The 27,278-nt window shown below is 39.7% G+C and overlaps 1 protein-coding gene and 1 long non-coding RNA gene across 3 annotated transcripts; one reads left to right on the top strand and one right to left on the bottom strand.

Annotated features, from left to right (window-relative positions):
* Positions 1–245: 245 nt before the first annotated feature.
* LOC311268353 lies at positions 246–22,652 on the top strand. The gene is made up of 2 exons (XR_014623965.1): positions 246–560; positions 21,808–22,652. It is a non-coding gene; the product is annotated as an uncharacterized lncRNA (long non-coding RNA).
* On the bottom strand, positions 12,738–27,278 carry kcnj4 (potassium inwardly rectifying channel subfamily J member 4). Of its 2 annotated transcripts, none has more exons than XM_084371941.1 (3): positions 24,905–27,278; positions 19,733–19,864; positions 12,738–17,496 (listed from the first exon to the last, which is right to left on the bottom strand). In XM_084371941.1, the coding sequence occupies exons 2-3, from the start codon at positions 19,753–19,755 to the stop codon at positions 15,873–15,875; spliced, it is 1,647 nt and encodes a 548-aa protein (XP_084228067.1). In that variant the 5' UTR covers positions 19,756–19,864; positions 24,905–27,278; the 3' UTR covers positions 12,738–15,872. The 2 variants fall into 2 exon arrangements, with proteins under 2 accessions (XP_084228067.1, XP_084228066.1); XM_084371940.1 differs by having other exon boundaries at positions 25,245–27,278.

Here is a 27,278-nt window from a genome sequence, read left to right as displayed (position 1 = left end):
GCCGCACGGATACAAACACAAGCGCTGTTCTTCACAACAATGACCCCTTGTATCCCCGCCATGCGACACACTGCGCCCAATCCAAAAATCACCACTTTTTTTCACTATCCATTAATGTTGACTGTGATAAGGGAATCCTAACCATGAGTGCATCTCTCTGTCTGACTCTCTGCCCCTTTCATTCCTCCTCTCCCTTCGTTTCTTTGCGTCCTTTGTTTTATCACAGGTGAATTGTAATCATGTGATCAAAACGAGCACCCCCTTCCCCCTTAAATAAAAAAAAATGGGGAACAAAAAGCAGTTCTGTGCATATGAAAAAAGAAAAGAAAAGAAGGAAAAAGCTTGTGTCTTCCCTTCTTCATGCCACTCTTTGTCCGCGTCTCAACAAACTCTGACATATAGTAGAGAAAAATACTCCAGGAGCGCGGCGGCTCAGCCCGGGGAGCTGTGGCGGGACAGTCCGGCTCCTGGAGCTTTAAACCGGGGACCTTCAGAGAGCCACTCCGCGGATTTCTGTCCCGCTGTGGAGCGGAGGATTTGCGGCCCGGCCTCGGTTTGACGTGAGTGTTTGTTTTGGCGTGTGTGTGTGTTTGTACGCAAATAACGAGGAGATATTAACAGGCCCAACAAAGTTGCACTGAGGACATTTACGTGAGACCAAAAATGTCAATTCATGTAACACACGTCTCTGTAACCACGAGATGTTTGAGACAAATATACTGGCTGATGTTATAAACGGGTCGAACTTAATGATCCGGTTACAATTTAGATATCGCGCTGAGAAAAAATCATTTTATGGTTAAAAGAATAATTTTGATTTAACTATCACTGAATTAACTTTCGAGCGTTTATCTATCTTTCTTCTTTGCTTCATAATTTCCTTAAATATCCGAATATCCAAACTGATGCCTTAATGCTTGACAGTCAAACTTTTAAACATGAATCTATGTTTAAGAGAAATAAAAGAAAGGTTTCGGAAAACAAAACATTAGTTGTGTAATGTTGTAATATGTAATAAGATAATGCTATAATACCTCAGTGCTGTTTAAAGTGTTTGATATAAAAAAAAACTCTCCCATTTAAAACTATTAAATATTATAAAAGATTAAAGATAATTGTGTTTTTTAGCCTTTAGTCTGTTTTTCTATTGGGCCTAATTGTAATATTGAAGGTAAATATGTGTTCAGCGTGAGAGCCTCGTCTTGCAGCATGTAAAAAGTGCGCTACCCATTATAAAATGTACAAGTGTGATTCTAGTTTCATCACACTGCGGTAGGCTTGTTCCACTTTTTTTTTTTTCAGGAAAAACGAGATTGAAGCAACTTTCAAAATCCTAAACACGACAAAGTGTAAAAGAAATTATTCAAAGTAAAATGATGCTAGACTTTTAGTAGATTTTTAAGTAATAATAATCAGCCACTGCGTTGGTCACTCCAGTATAATAATAGTTAAAACGTTGAGAGTGTTGGCATGAATAAACTGTGATTGTTATAATAAATAACTTTGTGATGTTATGAGTGATTGATGCTAAATAAACACCTTGCATTTATGTTTAAAAGCCATAAAAGAACCAAAAAATATGGAAAATTCATAACAATTTTCATTGACATTGGAAAAGGATGTAGCTTGTTGTGAAGCACACATGGACGTTGACAGTGAAAGGTCAGCAGGCCTTGCTGTTTGGGTCGACAGCGTTAGCAAAGCCCAAGCCTGACAGAGGCCACGCGCTCCTGTGACCATTAGGCCTGGGGGTCCACCCCTGTCAGTGTGGGGCCAGGCCAGAATCACCTCAGTGCTGAGTCTCTTTCTCTTTTTTTAATGGATTAAGGTAGCCTTTGCATTGGACGGCTCCCCAGATCGAGGTCTCCCGAGGGTTTTATGCACCTCTCTATCACATCTTTTGTTGCTCATGTGTATACTAATTTGTATCGTTTGTTTATGTGTAAACCAATCAAAAGACCTGACAGTTACTTAACTGATGGTCTAATCTTCAGTGCCAGGTGATGTCACTCTCTATAAACAAGTTGTCAACACATTAAAATACAATAGATGTACAAATTTGAAATAATTTAACAAAATAATTGGATACGTAGGAGTAAGAAGTTATTCCAGAGGAATTACTGAGGCTCAGCCATATAAGAACATAAAATAGCTGCATTCTTTATTTGCTGTGATTTATTAACATCAGAATGTAATCATAACCAAATCAAAACTATTACAGCCCTTATTGTCACGTGTGTATATATGTTATTATATCTAGTGATGTGGCTGTTACGCATTTCGTTAAATGCAAAAAAATAAATAAAACGTAAATAATCTAATCAAATAATTCCAAATCTAAGTGTTTATAATGTGTGTTTTTTGAGCGACAGCACCGTAAAGCAAAGGGGTCGCCTTTTTTTGCCTGTTTTCTGTTTCAGACAAAACACATTCCTGCTTACTCACGCGGTGGAGGAATCTGTTCAACTGGCCTGACACTGGTGTTAATGTGGTTATGTGAAAAGTCTGAGCAGAGATGTAAACTGAAAACCTCAACATGCAGTATGTGTGTAGGATGATAACAAAACGTGAGTCACTGTATCATTTGAAATCAGTTTATAGCCCTCTCATATTTACAGAAAAACTCTACCTCTACCTCTCTGCGGCATTCTTAGTCTAATTCTCTTTCCTTCACTCGTTCTCTCCTCCTGCTTGCACCTGTGCAGGACAGAGCAGGTGTGTCAGTGTTCCACCGTTGAAGTGGATCACTCAGCCGTGCAGGGGGATCCGGTGGGCTACTGTTATTGCAGTTATTAAGTTATTACAAATGTAATCAACTCTGTCTTATATTTTGCAATAAAAGCGGCACTCTGGCTTGAGTTCCTCTGGAATAATGCCACTAATAATGAGATATTGATAGATTACTGATTATTTTCGTACCATATAGGGAGGTCAGAGGTCAGAGCCAGAGACCGACACAACTAGGGCTGGTATGGATTCACAGTCTTGCTCAGGAAAGCAGGTTCCTTGTTCTTTTCTAGCATCAGACCACCCATTCATTTTAAAAGTAGCCTACTGTAAGCCAAATGAAAGGCGAGTACCGAACATCTATAACTTATAGATTTCATACGAATAGTTACATCCTCAATTAAAATGTCACGAAATCTTCAAAAGGGTAATAAAAATAATTCAACCCCCCACAAGACCTTCCTGATCTTTTCTCCCCGTCCATCTTTCTTAATAAATTCATGCAGCTGTGTTACATTTAAATAGGTCCCCCTCTTAAATGTCTGTGAATCCTGCCTTTGTGCTCATACCACCAAAGTTCCTACTCTTTTGTGTTAATCTTGTCTTTCTCTGAGTTACTGGCTGGGGAGGAGGGGTGGGCGTGGTAGAAACAGTGTGTGTGTGTGTGTGTTTGTGTGTGTGCGTGCGTTTGTGAATATGTGCGTGTGTGTGTGTGTGTGAGGGGTTGGCCAGATCTTGGACGGGGGTTCTCTGCAGCTGGGTAGTGAGGTGGGATGTTGTGTGTGTATGAGTGTGCCACATGTGGGTATGTTAATGTATTTGCATGTGCTTCTGTGTGCCCTTGTAAGATAGTGTGCGTACGTGTGTGTCTGCTTGCCAACATGTGCATGCATTAATGCCACAGAAGCATATGGTTGGTAAACATATGTGTGTGGGCTTTAGGAGATGGACGGTGCTGCTACTGGTTGGGTTTGGATGAATGGAGTGAGACTTGCCTGTGTGTGTGTGTGTGTGTGTGTGTGTGTGTGTGTGTGTGTGTGTGTGTGTGTGTGTGTGTGTGTGTGTGTGTGTGTGTGTGTGCTACCTTAATGAATAGCCCATTGTGTGCTTCATATCTCCACTGGCCAGCCAAAGGAAAGAATCTAGTTACTTCAATTGTGTGAGGGGGAACATCTAAAGGAAATTGATATATGGGGCGGCTGAGGAGGGGTGTGTGGGGAAGGGTGGTGGTGTTGGAGGGGGTGGGGGGTATTAGGGAGAGGGTCCCAGGTGAGCCAGAGAGAGCGAGAGGTGAGTTTCCTGTGGCTGATCTCTGCTGGTATGTTTTTGAGAGCTTGGCTCATATTTCCTGTTTTCACTCTCACAAGGCAGCTATCCCAATAACTTTTGTTTTACATTTTTTGACATTTTCCTTTTATTTCCCTGGTTATTATGCATGGGTCTTGATGAAAGAAATCAGGCATATTTAGGTGTCTGGTATCTATGAGTGAATACAATTTGATGTGGATCCTAGATCTGGTGAACTTAAAGTATGGCTAAGCAGTAATTTAAAAATTCAGAGTGATACATGGGCTACAGAGTTGGATATTTGATTTGGCTTGATTGAATTAAAGGGGACTGTTGGGCCTAGACGGAGGTATGCGCTCTATCGGGTGCTATTCTAGTTTATAAACAGATTGGCACAAATGGCTCCCTGAGGATGAATCTTAAATACATTGGTAATCCCCTGACTTTTCCCATAGTGCCACTGTGATGTTAACTTGTTTTTAAGCTAAATGTCTCAACAACAAGTGATTGGTTGCCATTAAATTTTGCACTAGCATTTAACTGAATGCTCTGCTGGGCCTAGTGGCCTCACAAAGCCACTCGCTGGGCTGTATGGCTCTAGTCTTAAAAAACACTTTGATGCAACTTGAATGTAACTGACTTTCATATAATTTGCATGGTGTTACACCCCTCACATTTACGTAAGTGGAATGTTGCATGCATTTTCATAGCATTAAGTTGAAGTTCAGTGAACAAAATTTGTCACATGATTTTCAGATGGGCACTACCAGAAACAAGTGACACTACTACTCAGTGATTTGGTGACATGGCTGTATGATAAGCTCTACATATTGCTGCTGATCAGCTTTGCTTCCAGTTTTAGTCAGTAGCCACTCTTGTGCTGCAGTGAAAAATTCCTGAAAAGCATTTTCCCCATAGACCACCATTCTGAGAGAGACATCTGTAAAACTGTTGACAGAACAACTCTAACTGCAAAGATGGTCAATTATGACTCCTTCTATTATGAAAGCTTGATCCAGAAGTTTTATATTCGTACAGCTTTTGTACATTAAAAAGTCATTTCTAAATCTGTCACATCACAACATTGTCTATCACAACGTAAAGTTTATTGGCAGAGTGGGAACTTGCGAGCAGGGAGAAGCTCTTTTGCGCACATTCAGTGAGTCACATAACCAAAAAGTAAACCCGGAAGCCTGAAATGTCTAGGTTTATGCGCCTTGTGAGCAATTCTTGGACTGAATAGGTGCCATCGTATCCAGATTATAATACAATATATAAACCTTGCTAAATGTAAGTGAGGTTAGCTTTATTAATTACAATATGATGACAAACATATTCGATTTCTGTATCCTACTAATAATTATGAGTTTATGAAATTTGTTTTACTATCATCTATCATGCAGTAAAAAATGACAGTAGTGGCTTAGTGTGAATACCCTGTTGTGATACTTAAGCCTCACATGACCTTTGACCTATGATCAATTCTGGTCTACACTGATTCCTTTTTTATACGCACAGATGCACTGAGCAGCATTGCACCCTTTTGCAACCAAGACTGGCCTTTAAAACTGTGGGGTTGCCGGGCCCTGCTGCAGCTGTGACGGCAACAAAGGCAAAAGAAAAAAAGGGGACGATTTAGGAAGAAAAAGAGAATCCTCAATGCTGCCTTGTGTCCCTCGCAACTGTCTCCCATCTCCCCCTCGGAGCAAAATCAGTCACATTATTCTTTTACGTCCACCTCTCTTCATCTACCATGCAGTTTGCGTGTGTGTATACTATGTGTGTGTTTTTTGGCACACATCCCTACACATATAAACAGATTTCATGGTCAGATTTGGAAACTCCCAAACAACCCATCTCTGTAGGACATAAGGGGACATGCTTGAAAAATGATAATTGGGCGGAATGAGAGGCGAGGGACGTGGAGATTGAGTCATTTGCAGGAAAATGCAGAAAATGATGTTCAAGAATTCAGCTGAGAACAAGGGTGTCCTTTGTTAGGATGTCTCTACCGCATGTCTGGCTGGTTGCTGTTCAGGACATCATCACACAGCAATGATGTGCCTTGACAAAAATGTTCGATTTTAATGTTTCTCTCACAGACTGTTTTTCCCCCTGGACACAAAACAAAATTCTCATTAGATATTTAATTTAGCTTGACTTACTGATAGCTGAGCACAACAATATGAATAGCAGATATTTTAAAACATTGGTGGAACGAGTACATTTACTCAAGTACTGTACTTGTAGCCTACTGCTTTGATATTTGTACTTTATTTGAGAATTTCCATTTTCTGCTTTTTTTATTACTATTTACCGTATTTAAGAGTGAATCATTCTACATTTACCTCTACTATTTGTTTCTGTTTTTAAAAAGAATTTCCATACAAAACATATAATCAGTTTATGAAATATGATGTAATCCATTACAATAAAGGCATTCATACCTGATACCCAGTCAGTACAGATAAAGATTTTACATACAAAACAAACAATCATCTCATAAAATTTGAGGTATTTCTATAAGCTACCTGACCATATAGAAAATTGAAGTTAGAACTGGCTTAACATTGACCAAAATTAAACGCAGCAAGCAAATTATCATGCATCAGTATTGATAAACCAATAATATAACATTATACAGTAGTTAAGCATTATGAAAGGGGATACTTTATCTACACTTTGATGATAATACTTATGTAAAATCTTAAATGTAGGATTTATTGTTGTACAACAAATAACCATATCTGGTATTACACAATACAGATCAACAGCACCTCAAACAACAACCTACACAATGACCATAAAGTTGCATCGCTCTAAAACAGATTGAAAATAAATTGGACATTATAACTTTCAAGAAAACAAAGTTCATTGCACAACTGTACTAAACTGCAGTAGTTTGAGCTAGGTGTACCTAAGAAGCGAGCAAATGAGCTAAAATGACCTGGTCTTTTGAGTTTCTCCAAAATGTCATTTCCCTGTTTTGGTCTTGCCGTTAAGTGTCAGCCAAAGGCCTGATAATGGCTCCTCTTGTGCTTGTGTCTTGCTATAGTACTTAAAGATGGTTTTGAAGAAGAAGAAAAAAGTACTGGACTTTGCAATTAGTTTCTACAGTAAGGACTGTGTACATTCATTTTGTCTACACGATATTAAATGGGCTTTGTGGAAATTCCGTGTTGTTCTCGAATCCAGTAGCTATTTTATGTTAGCAGACTCCATTTCTAAACTAACGTTAGCTACTGTTGCTCTCTGTTCACAGAGTGGAGCAAGGCTTAGAGACATGGCCATTCGAGAATGCGCATAAAGTCACATCCTTTGGACTGTCACAGAAAATCCAACCTGAGTCCTTCACAAAGAAGTGCACAAGTCCTGCAGCATTAAACAAACAAATCGTCCACAGGCAACTGAGAAACATGAGGAAGAACACTTATGGCCAGTAAAAAAGTGATTAATTCATGTAAATTGCTACAAAATGTTACCTACAGCCCCTTTAAAATTCATAGTACTGATATAACTATATCATTTTTTTATTAAGTTTGTCTGATTGGGCATCCGGTTGCCCTTTGCGGCATGTCATCCGCCCTCTCTCTCATCCCATGTACTGTCTAGTCCCACGCTGTCCTGTCAAATAAAGCCATGTAAGGCCAAAAAAATTAATATTTTAAAAAAAGAAAGTTTCTCTGATAAGTAGAAAGTCCCTTTTGAGAATGTTTGGTTGTGCACATCTAGTTGGCATCCTGCTCCCAAGGTAATTCACTTTTGAGTTAATTTTGCACAAAAGGAACTGAGGGAGGTCATGTCATTGTGCAACTTCAGAGCTGATCTGAGTCATTCATACTCTTTACACTTAATGGTTAAACACATAGATGAGCAAACCCTTAGCTTCTGCTAGACTACCTTATAATTGACTGTATCTATGGGTGAATGCTGGTCCTTCAAACCAACGTTGCATTCAGAGAACTACTGTACAAAAAGTATTGTAACATAATTTTCATGTAATGGTATTTTATTGCTCGATACCATTGGATGTTCTATTTACCATAACTGCGTAGACCAGATGTGACTGACCTGGGTATTACTTTTGTGTTTACAGGACAGAAGATGTTTTGATGTGATAGGAAAAAACAGAGTTAGGGAGAACAGGAAGAGGGGTGATGAATCTTAGGGGGAGATATGGAAAAGGACGAGGATAAAAAAAGTCACTTTCAAATCATGAGTTTTTCTCGGAACATTGAATTAAGCAGCGTGAACGGGTGGGGGCCTCGAGGGTCTGGGGGTGGCTGGCCGCAAAGATGCCTGAATGAAAGAGTTTGTTGTTTGATGCAGGGAGAGGGAGATGAAAGGGGAGAGGGAGATGGCGAGTTTGTCGGGCATCAGTCCCCTCTCCCATCGCCTCCTTACCCTGCGGCCCTCCCTCGCTCTGCCCATGTGAGCTAGAGTTCATACACAGGGCCCACAGCTGCTCACATAGACTCCTCAGACACGCACACATGCACACACACACACACACACACACACACACACACACAAATAGAAGTACATACATGCATGAAAACATGGGACTCTACATGCACACAAACACACACTTAACTAAAACAAACAGGCAGACGTGCAAACAACATGCTGATATGTGAATCTGCATGTGTGTGCGGCCTACTCAACTGTCTTCAGGCAAATACACATACACATACATGCGCACGCACGCACGCACGCACACACGCACACACACACACAACTAAAAAAGAGTCAACACTTAAAGATTCAAAAAATGTTCTGCCCATTAACCTGTCATTAATAAAAATGTAATCTCTGTTTCTGGCTGCATATTTAAATGGTACTAAACATATCTAAAAATGTGAATCAATTCTACTTGTCTTAACGTAGCCTTAAAAAAAGAGACCTTTCACTATCAGATGTCTATAATAGATTTTGGATTGATATCTATGTAAAGGACGGTTTTCCGGGATAATCCAAGGGATGTGATGTTTATGCACGTTCCTGAGTGAGTACAACAGGCACCCACCGCAAGACAGAGTACAATACAAAGTCCAAAGTCAAAACTAACGTCACTGCAAAACATGAGAAATAAATTGTGATATTATGGGTTCAGCTGTTTAACTAACATTACCTTGCTTGCTAACACAGACAAACTGCTAGCTAGCTAACGTAGCAAAATACTCAGGAGTGCATTATTGTGTTTCCCGCTGCTTTTCTCAATCATCCTACTCTGCCTCTGACTGGTTGCCTTCATTGGTTGTGTTGGTTAGGTTTAGGCATGAGTATGAGGTAACAGTTTGAGTCAAGCATACAGGCAATATTGTGTTAAGCTCAAGCTCTGGTTGTGAAGAAAAGGTGATGTAACACAGTGGAAAACATGCCCATGTTCCAACTTTTTGTTACAGGCATCAGATTCAGAGTGAGTGTATATTAACTAAAAATAATAATAGGGTTGAGAAGGATTTGCAAATGATTGCATCCTGGAATCCGAGTTGTTCAATGCATTTCAGTGCAGTGGTGGAAAAAACCTCACATCGTCTCTTGACAGAATTTTAACATATGTGGCAGGTTTGCATGCTGTTGTGTCCAACTCATGAAAAGCTATTGCCAGCCCCATTCTTCTCCCTTCTAGGATGACCCTCTTTGGCCAAAAATGTTTTGGGAATCCGCAATCGTACACCCCTAATCCAGCAACAGGGAGACAGGCACAAAATGAAGCACAGGCTCGAGATGGCAGAAGAGTTTGCAGGAGGATTAGTCACTGATGAGAGGGACATGTCTGAATTGAGGTTTTCCGCAGCTAAATGTGAGGACACACACTGACTTTGAGAGAGTCTTAATGTTAAAACGCTGGATTGAAAGCGAATCTGATGCAAGCATAGCAGAATCGGAATCAGCTGATTAATAAACAAAAGGGACCAAAGAAGACACTGCGAGCACAAAAATATAGACAGACCTAAGGAAAAGGAAAACAACAGGAAGGAGCATTGAGAGGGGTCACAGCAGTATTTCACAGATTAGTAGTGCTGCATTAGTGCCTTGGGGAAAAAGAAGTGACAGAGGACAGGGAGCTGGAGGGGTGTAAATCCCATGTAGGAGAGAGATAGAAGGATGGAGAGGACGTGAATATGATGGACGCACACTGGCACACACGGACACGCACACATCCCATAATTAGCATGCTAACAGGCATTTAAATGTCCCACACAAAGGCTCACTGTTAAGCCTCGGTTGCTCACTTGGGAGACAATGCACAATAGGAGTCAGTGGGAGCCCCCAAATCACCCTAATAGCTGATGTGGCCCAGCATGGCTTCTCCCATTTTACCATTCCACCGATCACACTCATTCACTCACTCACTGACTGGCTAATGAAAAGCTCATGGCCTCGAGGCCTGCAGTTACTGAGCAGCTTGCCCCTTCCTCCTCATATCCCTCTTTTCATCTTTGCCTCCACCGAGAGAAATGCCTCTCCAGGTCTCCTGAGGTTCAGAGGTCCAATGGGTGGGTGGTTTTTGCTGTTGCCTGTGCATGGGAACGGCGAAACACTGACAGAGATGAAGGATATATAATTAAAGAAAGATCAAGACAGGACAACCAGGGCAGTAAGGGGAAGTCTCTTATTAGCCTGACACAGGATGATTTTAACTTAATTAAAATCTGGACAGAAATGATTTAATTATAGGATAGGAACATGAAATGACTGAGAAATGGAGATACATATTGAGGTAAGGAAGGCAGCCTCAAGCAAACAGCTGTGAGTGCTTTCTGTCAAAATGCAGACCTGATACCCTCCCAATGTCAGAAATCCTGCAGAGATCTCTTCCCTGAGAAGCTGCATGCTGTCCAAAGCATGTTACACAGAGGCTGATGGTGTGACAACCCTGCAATGAGCCTGGACCTGTCTGCGAGGAGCTTAAGCCTCACTGAACCCCCTGTCAAATTCCTCAGAAGTGCAACCTGTAGCTAAACAACTCAAGGCCGTAGCCATGAAGTTAACGTTGAGCAGTTCTCATTGGACTGAGCGGGAGCCCATTTTGGGGTTTCCACCCAAGAAAAAATGTAAATTTTATAACACATTGCAAATATTTTGAAATATTTAACAATGTACAAACACATGGGATGAACTCTTCATTTTTTACAATAACGTCTGTAAGTGTATCTCAGTGCAAAATGACTAATGATTCATGCTAACATTAGCTTTCTATGCATGCCCTGGCTGAAGTTAAGTGTTATTATTGGTACAGTGTTACAATAATAAGTTTCCCATCAACAACTGATGGGAACATTAATATATCCTTACTTTATGCACTTTTTGATGCATAACATTTTTGCTTGCAAGCTAACTGGATGGATCACTATTCACAAAATTGTCATTTAGATAACACTATCCACACGTCTCCTCTCTCTCAAATTCATCCTCTTCTGCTAAAAGTATTGCAAAAACTGATAACTTAATTGTGCAAATATATTGTTAAAGCCAAATTATATCCACATTCTTTCGCTTACTTGTGTTGTGTTAACTTTTCTGCAAAAACTATTTATTTAGATTGTTGGTATTCCTCAGCATCTGGTAGACATAAGTCAGTAAGTCTCATCAGCCTCTTCATCAGCAGATCAAGAGGTGACTCTTCCATAGCTCCCAGAATGTCAAGAAATGATGTCCTGATTACTCACTTTATTGGTCAACTTGGCATCTACTGTTTATATGTGTTAGAGCTATTCAGAACAAATGTCTGATGATTGTCCAGCAGGGGGCACTGGCCTCCACAGCATGAAGAGTTGGCTGCATTCATCTTGCAGGCATAAGTGCCCAGTTCATCATAAATTCATGAAACATCCCATGGGGGGAAAAAAACATATTTATTCCTCATTAGTATGAAAAAATTAATCTGTATGGATTTAAAGGTAATTAAACTCCCCCGACTATATTCGAGCCAGAACAGATTGTTTGTTACTTGCTTGCAAGCACATGTTAAAGAACTGGGTTTAGAAAAAAGTAAAGGTGTAAAGTCTGATCTTGGAGAGCTGCACCATTTCTACAGTAACTGTAACTGTGGATGTGCTGCAGATAATCAGCTTTAAGTGCTCCATCGATTTAGTTTGGATATATAAATGATTATTTGATTGGCTAATTGGCACCAGGTGTGGTGTTTTGGCAAACATCTCATTAAAACAGCATGAAAGACTGAAAGATAGAGTTTTGAAAGTCCCTGTCAGAGTGATGCTCAGTTAACACGAAGGTAATCATCAGCCTAGTTTGACATTCTGTATAGTTTTATGAACATCTCAAGCGCTTCCATTCACAATATATTCCTCCTCTGTCTTGTACAGATGATCCAGCTCAGCGACAAACCAGAGGAGACGTTTGACTGTGAATCACTGCACACTTTAGAGTCCTTTGAAGATTCATCAGACATTCAGATTTGTGGCACTGAAAGCTTTGAAACATGTGATGTGCACGTGGGCTCTGGCACCCACTATAATGTGTAATATGTCAGCCTGTCCTCCTCATGCTGCCAACCTTTCCAGGAAATGCACAAATTGTTTAGCTGTCCCACCAACTTACAACTAAAGGAGGAAATTTGACTTTTGCTCTATGAGATGTTATTTTTTCTCAAAACATTCCTTGAATTTTTACTGTACTTTGATCCAGACTGAAACTTCTCTGCTTCTTCCACAGTACACCACTAGAGGGAACACAGGGAGTGTTTTCTGCTACAACCCTCTTTGATAGAAATGGCTGCAGAGGCATCTAGTGGCTCTGGAGCTTCAACACTCATATAGAAAGGTTCAGTCTGCGGACCAGCATATTAAGTTTCAAAAAGGAGAAACCATTTCAAATATATAAATATTTATTTGCAACATCAAAAGGTACAAGGAAGAATAAAGTGCTTTGTACTGAGATATTTTTTTGTTTTTTCAGCTCATTTCAGTTAGTTCAACAGTTTGCTGAGTGCATATGGCTTGAAGCAGGGGTTAGAAAATCATTAGATTTTACAAAGCATTTCATTTTTTTAAACATGATGGCATTTACAGCGGTTGGTTTCTTGTACTCACATTGGTTCCCCTTCACTTTTCATAATCTAATTATAAGATAGTTATACAATCAAAACCACCATTACAGAAAGACTGTTATACACTGCCAGTCAAAACCTTTTGTACATTGTATTTTCCTACATTTTTGGACTGATCTTACGCAATTTAAAAGTACTTTCATGATGAATAACCTGAAATGAAATAATAAAATTAAGAAAGACTTTACTGGACCTCCAACGGTTTAATGACTTTTATTTCATTGGAATGACTAGTCACCAGGAAAAACATATTGCATTGCATATGTGTTACTTGAAATACTGACACTGTCTACATGTGTTAACACCTGCATCTAATAAAGCACTATTTAGAGGCTCCAGTTAGGGTCTGAGAGCCCACCAATAGATCCTTTTTCATGGCATAAAATGCACATAGGAGGAACAGCACAGTTGGAACTAATGACATTACAATGGCTCAGTTCTTTTAAACCTAGTGAAACATTTGCCAGTATGCACAATAACAGGGTTAAGAGCATGCAAACAATTTTAAAAAATACTGATGTGATACCGAGTTCTCTGGAGCTTAAAAAAATAAACATTTAAGCACTTGGAGCAATCAACACATTCAGTAAAAGAAAATTAAACTATGGTATCTTTGAACAGTTAAACATCTGGAAACTGGACTCTGAATGGCAGTTCTGGTAGTCCTGCTGTGCTGTTTAATACCTAGCCATCAAATGTAAATCATTAACATATAAGTAATACACATTAATACAGTACAGTACAGTCTGTTATAGAGGCCTAATTATGAGTTATCTTACTTACAAGTTTCATATACAGGTATTCATCATGCATTTATGAACACATTGCTCTTTCTTTTGGCTGGCAGTGTACGTTTGTCAATGAAATTGTTATATATGCTTATTATGTTCTGGGATATTTAAGTTTTGCAATGAAAATCTTGACAACTTAAATTTTGAAATCTAATACTGTTGAATGCTTGTTGCTCAGATGCACGTGATCTCTACAGTCAGTCTCTCTCCCCATATTGATACAAAACGCCTGCTTATTAGCAATATGCCCAGCAGAAACAAAAAAACAAATAAAAACAAAAAACAAACAATAAAAGTCTTTCAAGAATGAGAATTGCAGTATCATCAGGTGTAGCAGGTTTACTGCTGCATGACCCTACCCACAGGGGACAAGGAAAAACACATCCTTAATGTTGCTGTTGCTAAATGGTATTCAAACATGTACCAAATAATACAGTCATTAAAATTAATTTCAAGTATTTCAGACTAGTTAGATAAATTTTTTCTCTATGATTACTATTTTTTTCAAATTGTATCATATACCACCTGCATCCCCCAGTAAGCTGAACCTGCTGTTTTGCTCTCCCTGTCCCTTTCATGTCATATATTTTACCAGACATACAGTTACACTTGACTTTATTCTCACTGTCCCAATCCAGTGACTTATTGCACATTTCCAGACGCTCCTCAGCCTCCATCCCTTTGTTTCTTGTTGTGCTTCATGGTGGCTTCACACCTTTCTACTGTCAAAGACAATGAGTACACTTAGGCTGCATGCACCCCAGTTTCCAAATCATAAATAAGAGGTGCTCCGAACTTTACTCTCCAACCCCAGACCTTTGGCGAACAACAGCACAAACATGAAATAAAGCCACTTCTCAGTATTGTTTCTGTTATCACTGGCTGCAGCCTCCGCAAGAAACAAACCAAGAAAAACGTTTTGAAGTGATCCATAAAGTGAACAAAATACCTACCTTGCTTAATATTGATATCAATAATTAACAAATAAAAGTTAGGCTCTTTAAAGTATCTATAATCTACTAAAGGTATTTTTAAATACTAAACTAAAAATTCACTCTTGTTTTCAATATATTCTCTTGAAACTCAACTTTGTTTAGAGCGCAACATAAGATTTAAAATGAAGTGATGTCTTCCTAAATAGCAATAGATTAAGACGGCTGTCAAAAGTTTTTGTCTTCAGGAATCTTCATCAAATTCATAAAAATAAACACTCCTTCTGCTACACTTAGTGATTGCACTTGGAATGGTCTTTTACTAAAGCAAAATCAGCAACAGTAGATTCTCACTAATGTACACTAAAACGGCTAAATAAAGCGAGGTTTGTTCATGTGTTACAGGAAATGACTGAAGAAAATAAGCAGTCTCATATAAGTGCAAATACCAGACTTTGAGGGGAACTATTGCAGGCATGATGACCATTGAAATCCATGAACAACATGGAGATTATCAAGCATCAATCCACCACGCTTTGATAAAACAGTACCTCTTAAAAACTGACTGGATAAGTCGTGACCTCAGTCCTCTTCAAAAAGGAAGAGAGTAACATCAAAACTGCTATTGCTTTCATAAAATCTCTTGTTTACATTCACAGAAAAAAATGAAATTCTTACAGTAAATAAAGTACATTTTTGTCTATGCAAAATGTACATACAGTCTTATACATGACTCAAGTTTCCAGATTTTTTTTTCTGCTATCGTGCTTTCCTTTGTTTGTGAAATCGTAATATAAGGGTGCCAAAAGCCCACCAGCACTTTTTCAGAGATTCTTTGTCCTGCTGCAGAATCAGTCTGGTTTATCATTATGGCTCTTCAAGGAATGCAGTTGCATGTGCCAAAAGTTATTTAGGAAAACAAGTTCTTCTTTTCCTTTATTTTCATCTCCATGAGAAGAAAAAACAAACAAATATAAATAAACAATACGGGCAAGGCAAAGGGGGTTTACATTTTTGTACATGCTGTCAAAAGCCTGAGAATCCACTCTGCCTGCCACGTTAGATCTCTTGCTCGCTCTTATAGGTCACCGGATCAAGAGGGATGGCAGTCTGTAGGATGTCAAACTCCATCTGGTTATTGTCCATGTCCAGAACACACATGACGTTGTGACTGCCTGATGTCATTGTTGCAGTGTCTTGGAACATATTTTGAAAGTCTACAGAAACTGAAGTCCTCCTCTCCTCTGCCCTCTCCTTAACTACAATCTGAGAAGAGTCAAAGATGTCATCCTCTTCCTCCCCACAGCTCAATGCTACCTCGTTCTCATAACAAAAGGCGCTCAGCGATCTGGGAATCAAGTCCTCTGTGGTTCTACATGCAGAAACGGGGGAAGCAGTAGAGGCCCGGCTTGCGGCCTCGTCGAGCTCTTTGGCGCTGAGGTGGGGCGTTGACGGCACCTCGTACGTCTTGTGAAAACGACCATAGTCTACTTTGTAGCAGTTCCGGTCCTCATAGATCACAGGCTCGAACCTGTGACCCCAGAAGACTTCGCTGGCAAGGTAAGAGCTACGGAACTGTGTAGTCATGGCTGTGGCCTCCACCATCCCCTCCAAGATCACAACGATCTCAAAGTCATCCGTCTCCAGATCAGCTCGGCTTAAAGTGTACAAGGGGCTGTCCTTATCTATCTCATGAATTATTACCAGTGGGGATACTAGAAACAGCCTGTCTGTGCCCTCATCATAGCCCACATTGAGGTCCATCTGCTCTAAGGGGATAAACTCACCCTCAGAAGTGACATATGAACGTATGAGCTGGGCACGGACATGAGCCTCCACGATGTGGCTCCTCCGCAGGTTGCCCACCCTCCACATGAGGCATAGCTTGCCATCGCGCATTGCGATGACTGCATTTTTGGAGAACATAAGGGTCTGGTTCCTCTTCTTTGGACGTGCCATCTTGGCCATAATGGTGCCAATCATGAAAGAGTCAATGATGCAGCCCACAATGGACTGGACAACCACAGTTAGCACAGCGACAGGGCATTCCTCGGTAACACAACGCCAGCCATAGCCAATGGTGGTCTGGGTTTCCATGGAGAACAGGAGCGCCCCAACAAAGCCCCGGACATGAAGTATGCAGGGCATCCTTTGTGCCTGCCCTCCAGCTGTGTGTCCAGAGGTGGGTCCATGCAGTCCTGCCATCGCCAGCACCTCACTTTTCATCATAGGTTGCTCCTCAAAGTCCCCATGTGCCAGGGAGACACTGTAAAAGATAATACCAAAGAAAAGCCACGAGACCATGAAGCTGGTGCAGAATATAAGCAGCAGGTATCTCCAGCGGATGTCCACGCAGGTGGTGAAGATGTCAGCCAGGTAGCGCTGCCTCTTTTCCTCCATGTTAGTGAATATAACATTACATTGTCCATTTTTCTTTACAAACCGGCTCCTCACTTGGTTGGAGCCCCTTGTCAGAATCTTGCCGTTGTAGTTGTTCATCCCTCCTTGTACCCTTGTGCTGGGCACGGCAGCAGAGGCTCCCGACCTCCCCCTTCTATCTTCTGCGTCTGTCTTGGAGGCTGAGTCTGGCTGGAAGTTGGGGGAGCTGTGGCCGTTTTGTAGTCTTAAGCTAGAGATCTTCTGGCGTTCCTCCTCTGGTATAATGTCTGACACAATGCTGTACCTGTCAGGCCAACACAGAGGGGAAGATTAGGCTTCAAAAATGTGTTTTAAAAATTTGGTGACATTAGATTGACTCATTTAGATTACAGAGATTTAAAACTTCTGGGAAAGGGTAAAAATGAGAAGGATCCACACTGATCACAACTTCAGAACAAGCACAGACTGGCAATAAAATAATCAGGAATGTTTATTTACATGTGTAATTTTATAATTTATTTATGATCAGTATGTTTATGCAAACCAATTTCAAATCTGTCCCAAACCTCCAAGGTGTTTCACTGAAATGTTTTGGTGCAAATGCTACAAAGGCTTCAATCCTACCATTACTTTGAGAAAACACTGAATATTGAAGAATAAATTAAATGTTTAACAGATAGGTGTTTGAATCATTCAGATTGTAGTTGGCACAATGAGGTAAGAGGAACAAAGAGCAGGAGGACAGCTTATAAGTAATCTTATTGATCATTGTGTACTTTCTAGCTATATCCAGACGCTATGCACCCTCTCGTAGGGTGATAGGAAGTTAATACCTGACTCATGAGGAACACAAGGGATGCGAGCAGTATCAAATCAGAAACAGCCAGAAAACACCAGTTTTAAGGGGAAACTACATAAATTAGCCACACTCTTGAGTGTCTCAATCAACCTAACCTGTCTCTCTCCTTTACATGGAGGATTACCTGCTGGGAAGGTGAGTTCAGTTTATCTACGTGAGAAGGATTGCTGTCATCACAGATTATAGGATTATATCTGAGTCAGTGTCAGTCAGACAACCCATTTTCAGATGGGCCAATGTATATGTTACTGATTATATGTAAATGAATGTTCACACTCTCTGGGAAGCATTCATTAACCACTGATAACAGAGAGGAAAGCTGTTTTGAGGATGGATTTCTGCTCCTTTTAACAACAAATCAATCTGTCGTTCAATTTTTGGAGGGAGTTTTTGTTTTACTATAGCCACTACCTATAAAGTTTTGTCCCGTGCTTTCACATGCTCCTCGAATGGTTTCATTTCCTGATTTGGGAAGTTGTTCTTGTGTGGTAATGACCTTTAAAGGCATAATGTGCTAATAACTTGGATGCTACAAAGAAGATTTGTTGTATTTTATTGCTCTGAACATGTTGTTAGCTGCTTGATGATTGAAGATTTATATCACAGAGAGATTTTGTCCCAGACTTGTTGATGCACCAGTACATTCCCTAAAACCACTAAAATATTGCATTGATTTATTATATCAGGATTAACACCAAAACACCACAGCTGATCAAGGTAACTGCATGGACAGAAATGGTTACAACCTTAAAGGATATTACAAATTGCATGTGAGTATTGATATGCATCATGTGAATCAATAATGTTTCTAACCATCAACCAAACAGTTACGGCCATATTCTGCGTATATGATGTCAAAGTTGGCAAGCTGTGTACCAACATTTTTGCCAAGTTTCAGAGTTGAAAACTACACTGTAAGACAAAAGGAAACCCATACCGACAACTATAAGACCCAAACAAAACCAACAAAAGGCAATTTCAGAATTGAGCTGGTATATAATTCAAATATTTTGGCAATGTGACTGTGTGATGTGATGCACATATGAACTGCCATTAACAAGACAACCTTAGTCTTCTTGTTCTTATAACAGGCAATCTGCTGCTGCTGCTGCCTGAAAGGAACAGCTCTGTGTGCTGGTCAGGACAGTGTAGGACGGCCTTGGCCTTTGTAAAGATCTGCTTGCTGTAAATATCCCTGAGCTGGGCCTGACTCACTCCGACTAGTTCACCAAATTAACAAGCCCATTCGTACAGCCAGTAAGCCTGTGGTAATACTTCCGGACAAGACAACCTACAAAAGGATAACTTGTTTTGAGACTCATAGAAAGGCTGCAAATTAAATGGATTATAGTAGAATAGAAGTTCACTGATACAAAATGATCTAGGTGGCAAAGGAATAACAACACAGGAATGTATATTCAAGAGTAGACTGAAACCCTTATAAAACTCAAAAGGGCCACTAAATAATATGAGGAAATAAAGGTCCAGTGTGTAGGATTTAGGGGCATCTATTTGAGTAGTTGCTCATTCTAAGGTAATGAAACCACAACATTTCTTATTTTCAGTTGATTATGCACTAATGACAACATAATTATATATATATATTCATTTTCTGCCAATAAATCGTGTGTGTCTTAGTGTAGTCTTAGACAGGCGGTTGCTATCAGATTAAACCCCTCACCTGTTGGACCTACTTGTTCCCATGGCACCATTGGACACTGGTGTGGGTCCTGGGTGGGAGGACAGACTCTGTCCTGCTCCCAGAGATCAGGTCTTAAGCATGGAGGTGGTACTTGGGCCACTGAGAAGACCACTGCAGGAGAAACGGAGAGTTACAGTATAAGCCCATATCAGTGAGATCATCGAAATCAGATAAGAGTTGTTGACCGTGAGTCAGATCTGATGAAAGATTCAATGATTTTTTTAAATCTAATCTAACATCGTTTCATCACATTTCATCTGTTCATATATCTAAACAATGTACTGTGGGCCTATGTTTATAGTCTGGGTTTTGTGGATTAGACATGGATTTAGACTTAATGCTAATTTGATTTTGAAAAATGTCTTGACGAACAGTGACCCTGTCTGAGACAACTCTCTTGACAATAGAGTTGCAATATTGGATGTAGCTGTAAGTGGTGTAATTACAGGTATGCAAAGTGTTTACTTTGGTTACACGGTTTACAAAACATGTTCTCAATCAGCCCGTCTATTATGCTTAAACCAAAAGATTAAGGATAATGACGTGCACCCAACTGCCCACTTCTCCAGTACTCAAACTTACAATGCTTGGCAATACACTCTACTATGACAAGTTTAATTGAAATGCTATTGTTGACAGCTTTGTCTCTGTCTCTACACCTCACAACATCTTGTGAGGCAAATTGGTCCGTTCATGATTCTTGGAACTTTTGTGTCATCTAGCCAACTAGAGTGCGTTTCCACCAGTTTTGAGCAGAACCATTAGGTGGTGTCAACAACAAGAGCGTGTTGCACAATGCACATAGATCTGTAGAATATGACTGCCCTCTTTGCTTCACACTCTTGGTCAAGGGAAATCTACTTTTCGGGTTTCCAAACCAATTTCATTTTGGTCAGAATGCTCCAAATGGTTTCAAATTACCATAGGTGCACCAAGTGGATTGGCAACCGGTACCATGTTGGTGGAAAGTGGGTCAACGTGCAAGTTCAATCAATACACGTGATCAATTTTAATCATGTAAATGTCTTTGCTTTTCAAGGAACATTTTCTTGACTGCATGTTGAGTTCAATTGTAATCCTGAATTAATAGTGAAGTAATAGTTGCAATCACAACCACAGCCATCAAAACTCTATAAATACATAAACATTCCCAGATTTTACCTAATGGTTGACTGTCAAAAAGGTTTGATGGAGCTTTTAGTCACAGATGGACAGATATGTCTACCTCTGTCTTACTTTCATTCAATAAGAAAAGTCAGGTTCTTTTATTTTGAAATTTAGGCTAGAAAAATTACTTAGGCTTAGGCTAAAAATTACATATTTGGCACCTTGACAGGCCTTAACAAAATGTGTTCAGATATCATTTGATCCCTGTAAAACTACAACTTCCTCATTGTGATACAGTGCAAACCGTTTTTCCGTGACAAAGTAAACTCAACAGCTTTTCTCCAGGACAATCTTGAGTCTTAAATGCCATCAGCACCGCTTAAGGTTTTTTTTTTTAGATTACACAGAAAACTGTCCAGAAATACTGAGAAAATCCTGCTTCATAATCTTTCCATCATAATACTTGTGATGCGGAGCGGATAGTAAATTCAAGCTGAAGTCTGTAGTTGTAGCTGTTTGTGTTTTCTACATTTCTGTATAGTATAATCAATGGGGAGGATTTCTGTATTAGACTTGTGTCGTCATTTGTGTTTGCAGCAGGGTTTGTGATGAATCACCAGCTCCCAGGGACAACCTTGGCTTTAAACATGGTTTAATATAAGGTGCACTTTTTCCGTTCTTCAAAACGTTTTACGTTTACCAACTGCTTTAAAATATTTCAACACGTCAGTTCATCAGTTGCAGAAAGTGTCAAGAACCAAAATGACTTGGTTTCACATTGCATGTCAGTGTCATTTTAAGGAAATGATTACACTCAATTTAAAACAACTGCACATCAGATGAGTATCTACATATTGTGTCTCTGTGATGACACTCACACAGGCATATCTGGCTGCATTGGTGTACATAAGGATTATATTTTGTATGTTTTGTCTGTCTTCATACAGGTGTCCTTGGCTGCTAACTAATAACACAGCTGTGAAATGAAGTTCTTCCACATCCGAGCCGTGTCTATAAATGGAAGATGCAACCAGCCAGCAATTCATCATCAATGGCATCTCCCTATAACCTATAATGTGAGGAGATAGGTGCAGGTACGGATGTGTTACAGCAGAGATGAGACACGCACAATACAAAACCAGTCAGTGGTCACCAGGTAAAACTGGGGACTTTTACTGAAGCCAGTTTCCATAGGAACACATCTCCTGTGGCATTTGGGGGACGGACAGAAGTGGAGAGAGTCACCACAGACATGGTGGTGTAGGGGGGCTAGTATACGGTATTAAGTGCTCTCATAACATGAGTCACAGAGGGAGGGAGTAATGGGCATGAGGGCAGCAATGTAACATCTATATTTGATTTTAAGTAGATTCTAAGTAAGGTGTAAAAGGTGACTCTTAGTGGAGACTCTTTTGAGTGAGGGAGGGAAATCTGTGGTCAAAAACCAGGGTCAAAAAGCATTTTCAAAAAGCTTTTATCTTTCACTTCATCCCACTTATTTTCCTAATGATTTGCCCTGAGGACACTCCACTTAGACCAAAGGATTTACAATAATTATAATGTTTAAGAAATCACAGATTTTTACGCAGCTATATTTTGTTTAATTATGTTTAATTCAGTGTTAATTTGGATGTAGAGAGAACTTGTTGCAAATGTTCACGGATTAAGGTCATCATGTCTCTACTGATATTGCATTGAAATGATCGGTCAACTCATCCGTTGACAAATGAATCAACAACAATTTTGAGATTTCAAAATATTGTCAAGGTAAATTAAAACTCTCTTCATTTTGGATTGTTTGTCAGTTTGTCATTTCATGGACTTAATATTTCTATTGATTAAAGAAATAGTGTCACAGTAATTGATATCAAAATAATTGTGCAGGGTTCCCATGGGTCCTTGAAACCCTTAAAAGTCTGTGAATTTGAGGGGAAAAATCAAGAATATAGACAAAAAGACATGGGTCATTGAAGGTGTTTGAATTTGTGCAAGATTAGATATTGAATTTGATATATTCTTTTAAATTGTAAAACCTTGATCCATGTCTCAAACTATGCTGTGTTGGGTCCTTGAATTTGAGAGTCATGTACCATATTTTGCACATTCCCTACCAATCTTATGTACATTAATATGTTTATCAATATGATTTTGCAGTGTTGTGGAAGCCTTTTTCTGTAACTCTGAATTGCTACCTCCTCCCTAATTTCATAAATCACATATTATACACACAGTATGTAATTTTGGTCTCCCAGACAGTCAAAACAAAGACGTAGTTTGAAGATGTTGTCAAGCAGCATGGGATCATGGAAGTTGTTGTCTTCATTGTTAAACAACCAATGCTGATGAAAATCTATCTATGTGACTCAGGCTGAAATGTTCATGGACGAGGTAATGTTTTAATGGTTGATTCGCATAACGTTGAGTCATATACACAGTCAAACACAGACAGAAGTTATAGCAACAGGCGACCAAATGAAACGCATCATTACCTTGAATAAAATTATGTATTTTTCTGGGTTTGAATCATTTGGGATAATGTAAGTAGTACGCTACTGAACAAAATATAACCAAGGCTTGATCTCTCACACTGAAGTAAGAAAGAAAGTCAGAGTTGTTCTGTAATGAACGTTTTCCTGGAGATTACCTGACTGTTAATCCCAAAAGAGGCACGGAGAGTAAGGCAGTGATAAGCAGGTCGGTTCATGGGAGAGGGATTAAGATGCAAGAGTGTCCACTTCCCTGAAAGCCTTTGGTAATCACCCATGATGAGACACACCATTACATCTGCCACAAAAAGAAATTATATATCCAGTGCGAGTACCAGAGCTTTATGCCCAGATATGGCTGTACAGACATGGCATCTGGTGAGGCAATTATACAAAGTGGACTGAGTCATATTTCATTATATGCTGGTCATTGAAAAGAGGAAATTATCAGACTCATTCAAAGGCAAATTATGTCTCTTAAATTTGTGTTTCTGCCAAAATGATAACAGTGAGTCTGATTGCTAAGATGATTGTTTAAAACTAATATCATGAAAAGCACAGACTGACCTTGTTACATAAATGTAGTCTATTAAACATTTGTGATGTAATTTACCCCGAGGACCTGCTGAGACTGTCTCACCGAAGTGATTCATGCCACAGGTTTTTGTGTTGCAAAAGTGGGACCGTAGGTGACTGTTTTGAGTCAGTCATTCCACTGAGCAGGTTCTCTTCCCTTCCTTCTGTTTTTCCTTTGTAAAACTTCCTTGTACTATGTGAACACTAATCAATACCTACCCTGGTTTCACCTCTGCCTGTCACGAGCCAACCCACAGAGAAGCAGTCAGCCGGTGTGAAGAATTATTCCCACGCTACCATCACATCCCAGACAACCTCCGTGTTGGCTTCAAGTCAGATTTTTTTTTTATATTGTCTTTTCCATATTGTAATCTCTGCAAAACATATTACATTTGCAAGTTCATGTGATGCATCGTCGTTAATAATAAGAAATGTCAATTATACACTTGCAACTGTAGTAGAAGTATTTATTTAGCTTAAGTATGGAGTACCTAAACTGCCAAATTAAAATACAAGTAAAGAAATTAATAAAAGACTCCATAAACACATGAATGTGCTTTTGACAATTATATTTAGAATAAATGTAGGCATTAACATTCAAATTTGACATAAATTGATATTTCTGTTTTGATTTGCTTTTGCATTCTGTTTTTCCCGAGTGGTCCTTGATAAGGCCATAAAAGCTGTCTGATTTAAAGAGATTTATTCAGAGTGGCACAGACACATCGATGTTCCTCTCAACGATGAATTAGTTCTTCATTCAAACTACAAAGATCCCTATATAGCCAGATCAATGCTTCAGAAGCAGAGCTTTTTTCTGATTTGATTACATGATGCACAAAAACTAAATTAACCCACAAAAAAGTCCAAAAGCTGCAAACAAAGGAGGTATTTTTATCCAGATATATTATATAACATTTGTTTGAAGACGATCAACAGGTGCACAATGACACATCACTCTAACGTATATTATATCGCTTACCTGCTCTACCTTCACATGTTCCCAGGTGATGTCTTTGAGCTGCTCCAGTGCCACAGAGATTTACAGTGTATGACAGAGAAGTGTGACTGTTCACTTGATCATACACGACACAACAGTTTCCATTTTTCCCTAGCTTTAGTCTCTCTGACGCAGTGCTTATTTTGCTGTGAGCGTACTGTCTGAGGGTAAAACTAGAACTACTCTAAATATCTGTCATCTGGAGCACAAAGTCGGGAAATTAATTTATCAAACAAATTAAAAACCTTAATCCATCAAGTTATTATTGCGTTATCGCCTCATGCTGAAATGCCATTTATAATTGAGCATAAATGATACTCACCCTGCAAGTTAGTAGCTGTTGTCTTCTGTCTCTTGGTTGTAGTTTGAATTCCTTGTGTTTGACCACTTCACTTCTCAAAGTCCCACTTTCACGGTCCAGGGCAAAGGTCCCACATCCTTACTGTAGATTTATGTGGTCTGTGATCCCTTCTTTTATTCTTTCTCTCTTTTAGTTCCTTCTTTTAGTTTCTTCCTCATCTCATATTCATTCTTTCATCCCTGTTGTTTCTCGCTTTTAATCCGTTATTGTCCTCCGCTGCCTCCTTCACCGACTATAATCCTGTCTGTGCGCTCTCTCCTGTGCGCACTCATACACCCTGGGCAGAAAATGCTGTGTCAATCTCCCCCCTCTGCAGAGTATGGGTTTGGAAGGGAGGTGGGGGGGAGGGAGAGAGGGAGGAATGGATGGTGGAGAGGAGAGGAGAGGAGAGGAGAGGAGAAGAGAGGAGAGGAGAGGATTGAGAAAAAGGCAAAGAGACTATCAGAGAGGAGACTGCTGGGGGGCTGCCACTCTTTTTCTGTGCACTCTAAGCATGTGTAGGTGTTGAATAATGCCTGATGTGCCCATGTAAGCGAGCGAGAACTCGTTTGAGTCATGATTTCTAGGCTAAGTCTCTTCGAGGAACAACAGAGATGATACTGTAACAGGTGGGAGACGTAGATAATGTGGGGGCTTGGAAATAAAGTGGTTGAGTTGCCATCATAGTCCAACACTGTGCATCACCACGATGATTACAGTAATACAGGGCTGTTACTCTAGATTGGCCTGTAAACATAATCCCTTTACATTTACTCCCTCACAGCTGTGCCATGGATGGTTTTCAGCATCTTTTCAGTGGTGAGGCAGAGAGCTGACTGCCAATGCATGATAGCTGTTCAGCACATTGAAAACTCCATAACCTGGCAGCTCAATTAACACATGCTAAATGCCACACTGAGACAGAGTTACTCAAGGAAGAAAAATAATGATTTGAGGATTTCAGGCAGCGCAGCAGCAGTTTTTCTGCCCTGTGAAATTCTGTGTTGATTGGCTCTTTAACTTAACGGACCATGATGTTGCAATGGGATGATTATTATTTGGCTAACTTTTGACTGCATGGTGTCAGCCAATGTGAGCTGGGACCAAACAGAACTTCTGGGTGATGAACAACTTTTAGGGATTTTGGGGACGTTATTTTTTTTAAACAAAATCTGTGAAAATACGTTTGGGACACACTGAGCATATCAGCAAATAAAAGAGACTTGGATTGTGCTGCTTAGTTTAACATCACAAGTACAGTTGAAATATCTCTCAGCCAAACTCCCGGTTTCAGCTGTGATGTGTCAGTTCATTCAACTTTATGACAGACAATGACTGAGCCTGAAGACTATGGGTTTTATTTTATGCCTCCTACTGACAGCAGAGAGATGACTGGAAATGAGGGGAGAGGGGGAGCAACAAAGGCACCCACTCATAATGAAGTGAGGAGCATTATGGGTAAGGGTCCATCGACAATTAAACCCATGTGCTACAGTACCTGTGATGATTGATGGGATGATCAAGTATAAATAAACCTAAAGACTTTAAGTTTTCCATTCACATTCATTCACATCCACTTCTTTAAAGTGGAAAGTAACATTTGAAGTTAAGAAATGTGTAATGCTACAGGTGTTTAGGTGAATCATTAGTGATATTTTTGCAATTCTGCTTGGTGTAAAAAACAGGGTCCTGTCCAGTAATGGTTAATTGCACAACAGTGCAAAAGTGAGCAATTAAAGGTTAAAAAGTACAATCATTAAAGTGTACTTACTCAAAAGTAAAACAATTTTTTTTTTAGTTTGTGTGTCAAATGATTGGTGTGTTAATGTGTGAGCAGTGTTTTAATGTTGTAATGTTATGCAAGTTGCCTTTAATTCTATTTCATTATAATGTTGGGTCATTTAACTAAGTCTGTACTTAATGCTTTTCATGTGACTTTTGTTTTTACTTTTTTTTTGATAACTACCAAAATAAATCATAGCTGTATATGTATACATGTGGAATTAAAGCCTCCCG

This window comes from Pagrus pagrus (genome assembly GCF_965226575.1).
Source record: "Pagrus pagrus genome assembly, chromosome: 13".
NCBI classification, from domain to species: domain Eukaryota; kingdom Metazoa; phylum Chordata; class Actinopteri; order Spariformes; family Sparidae; genus Pagrus; species Pagrus pagrus.
Note: the sequence above shows the minus strand (reverse complement) of the source record. Positions and strands in the feature narration are given on the sequence as shown.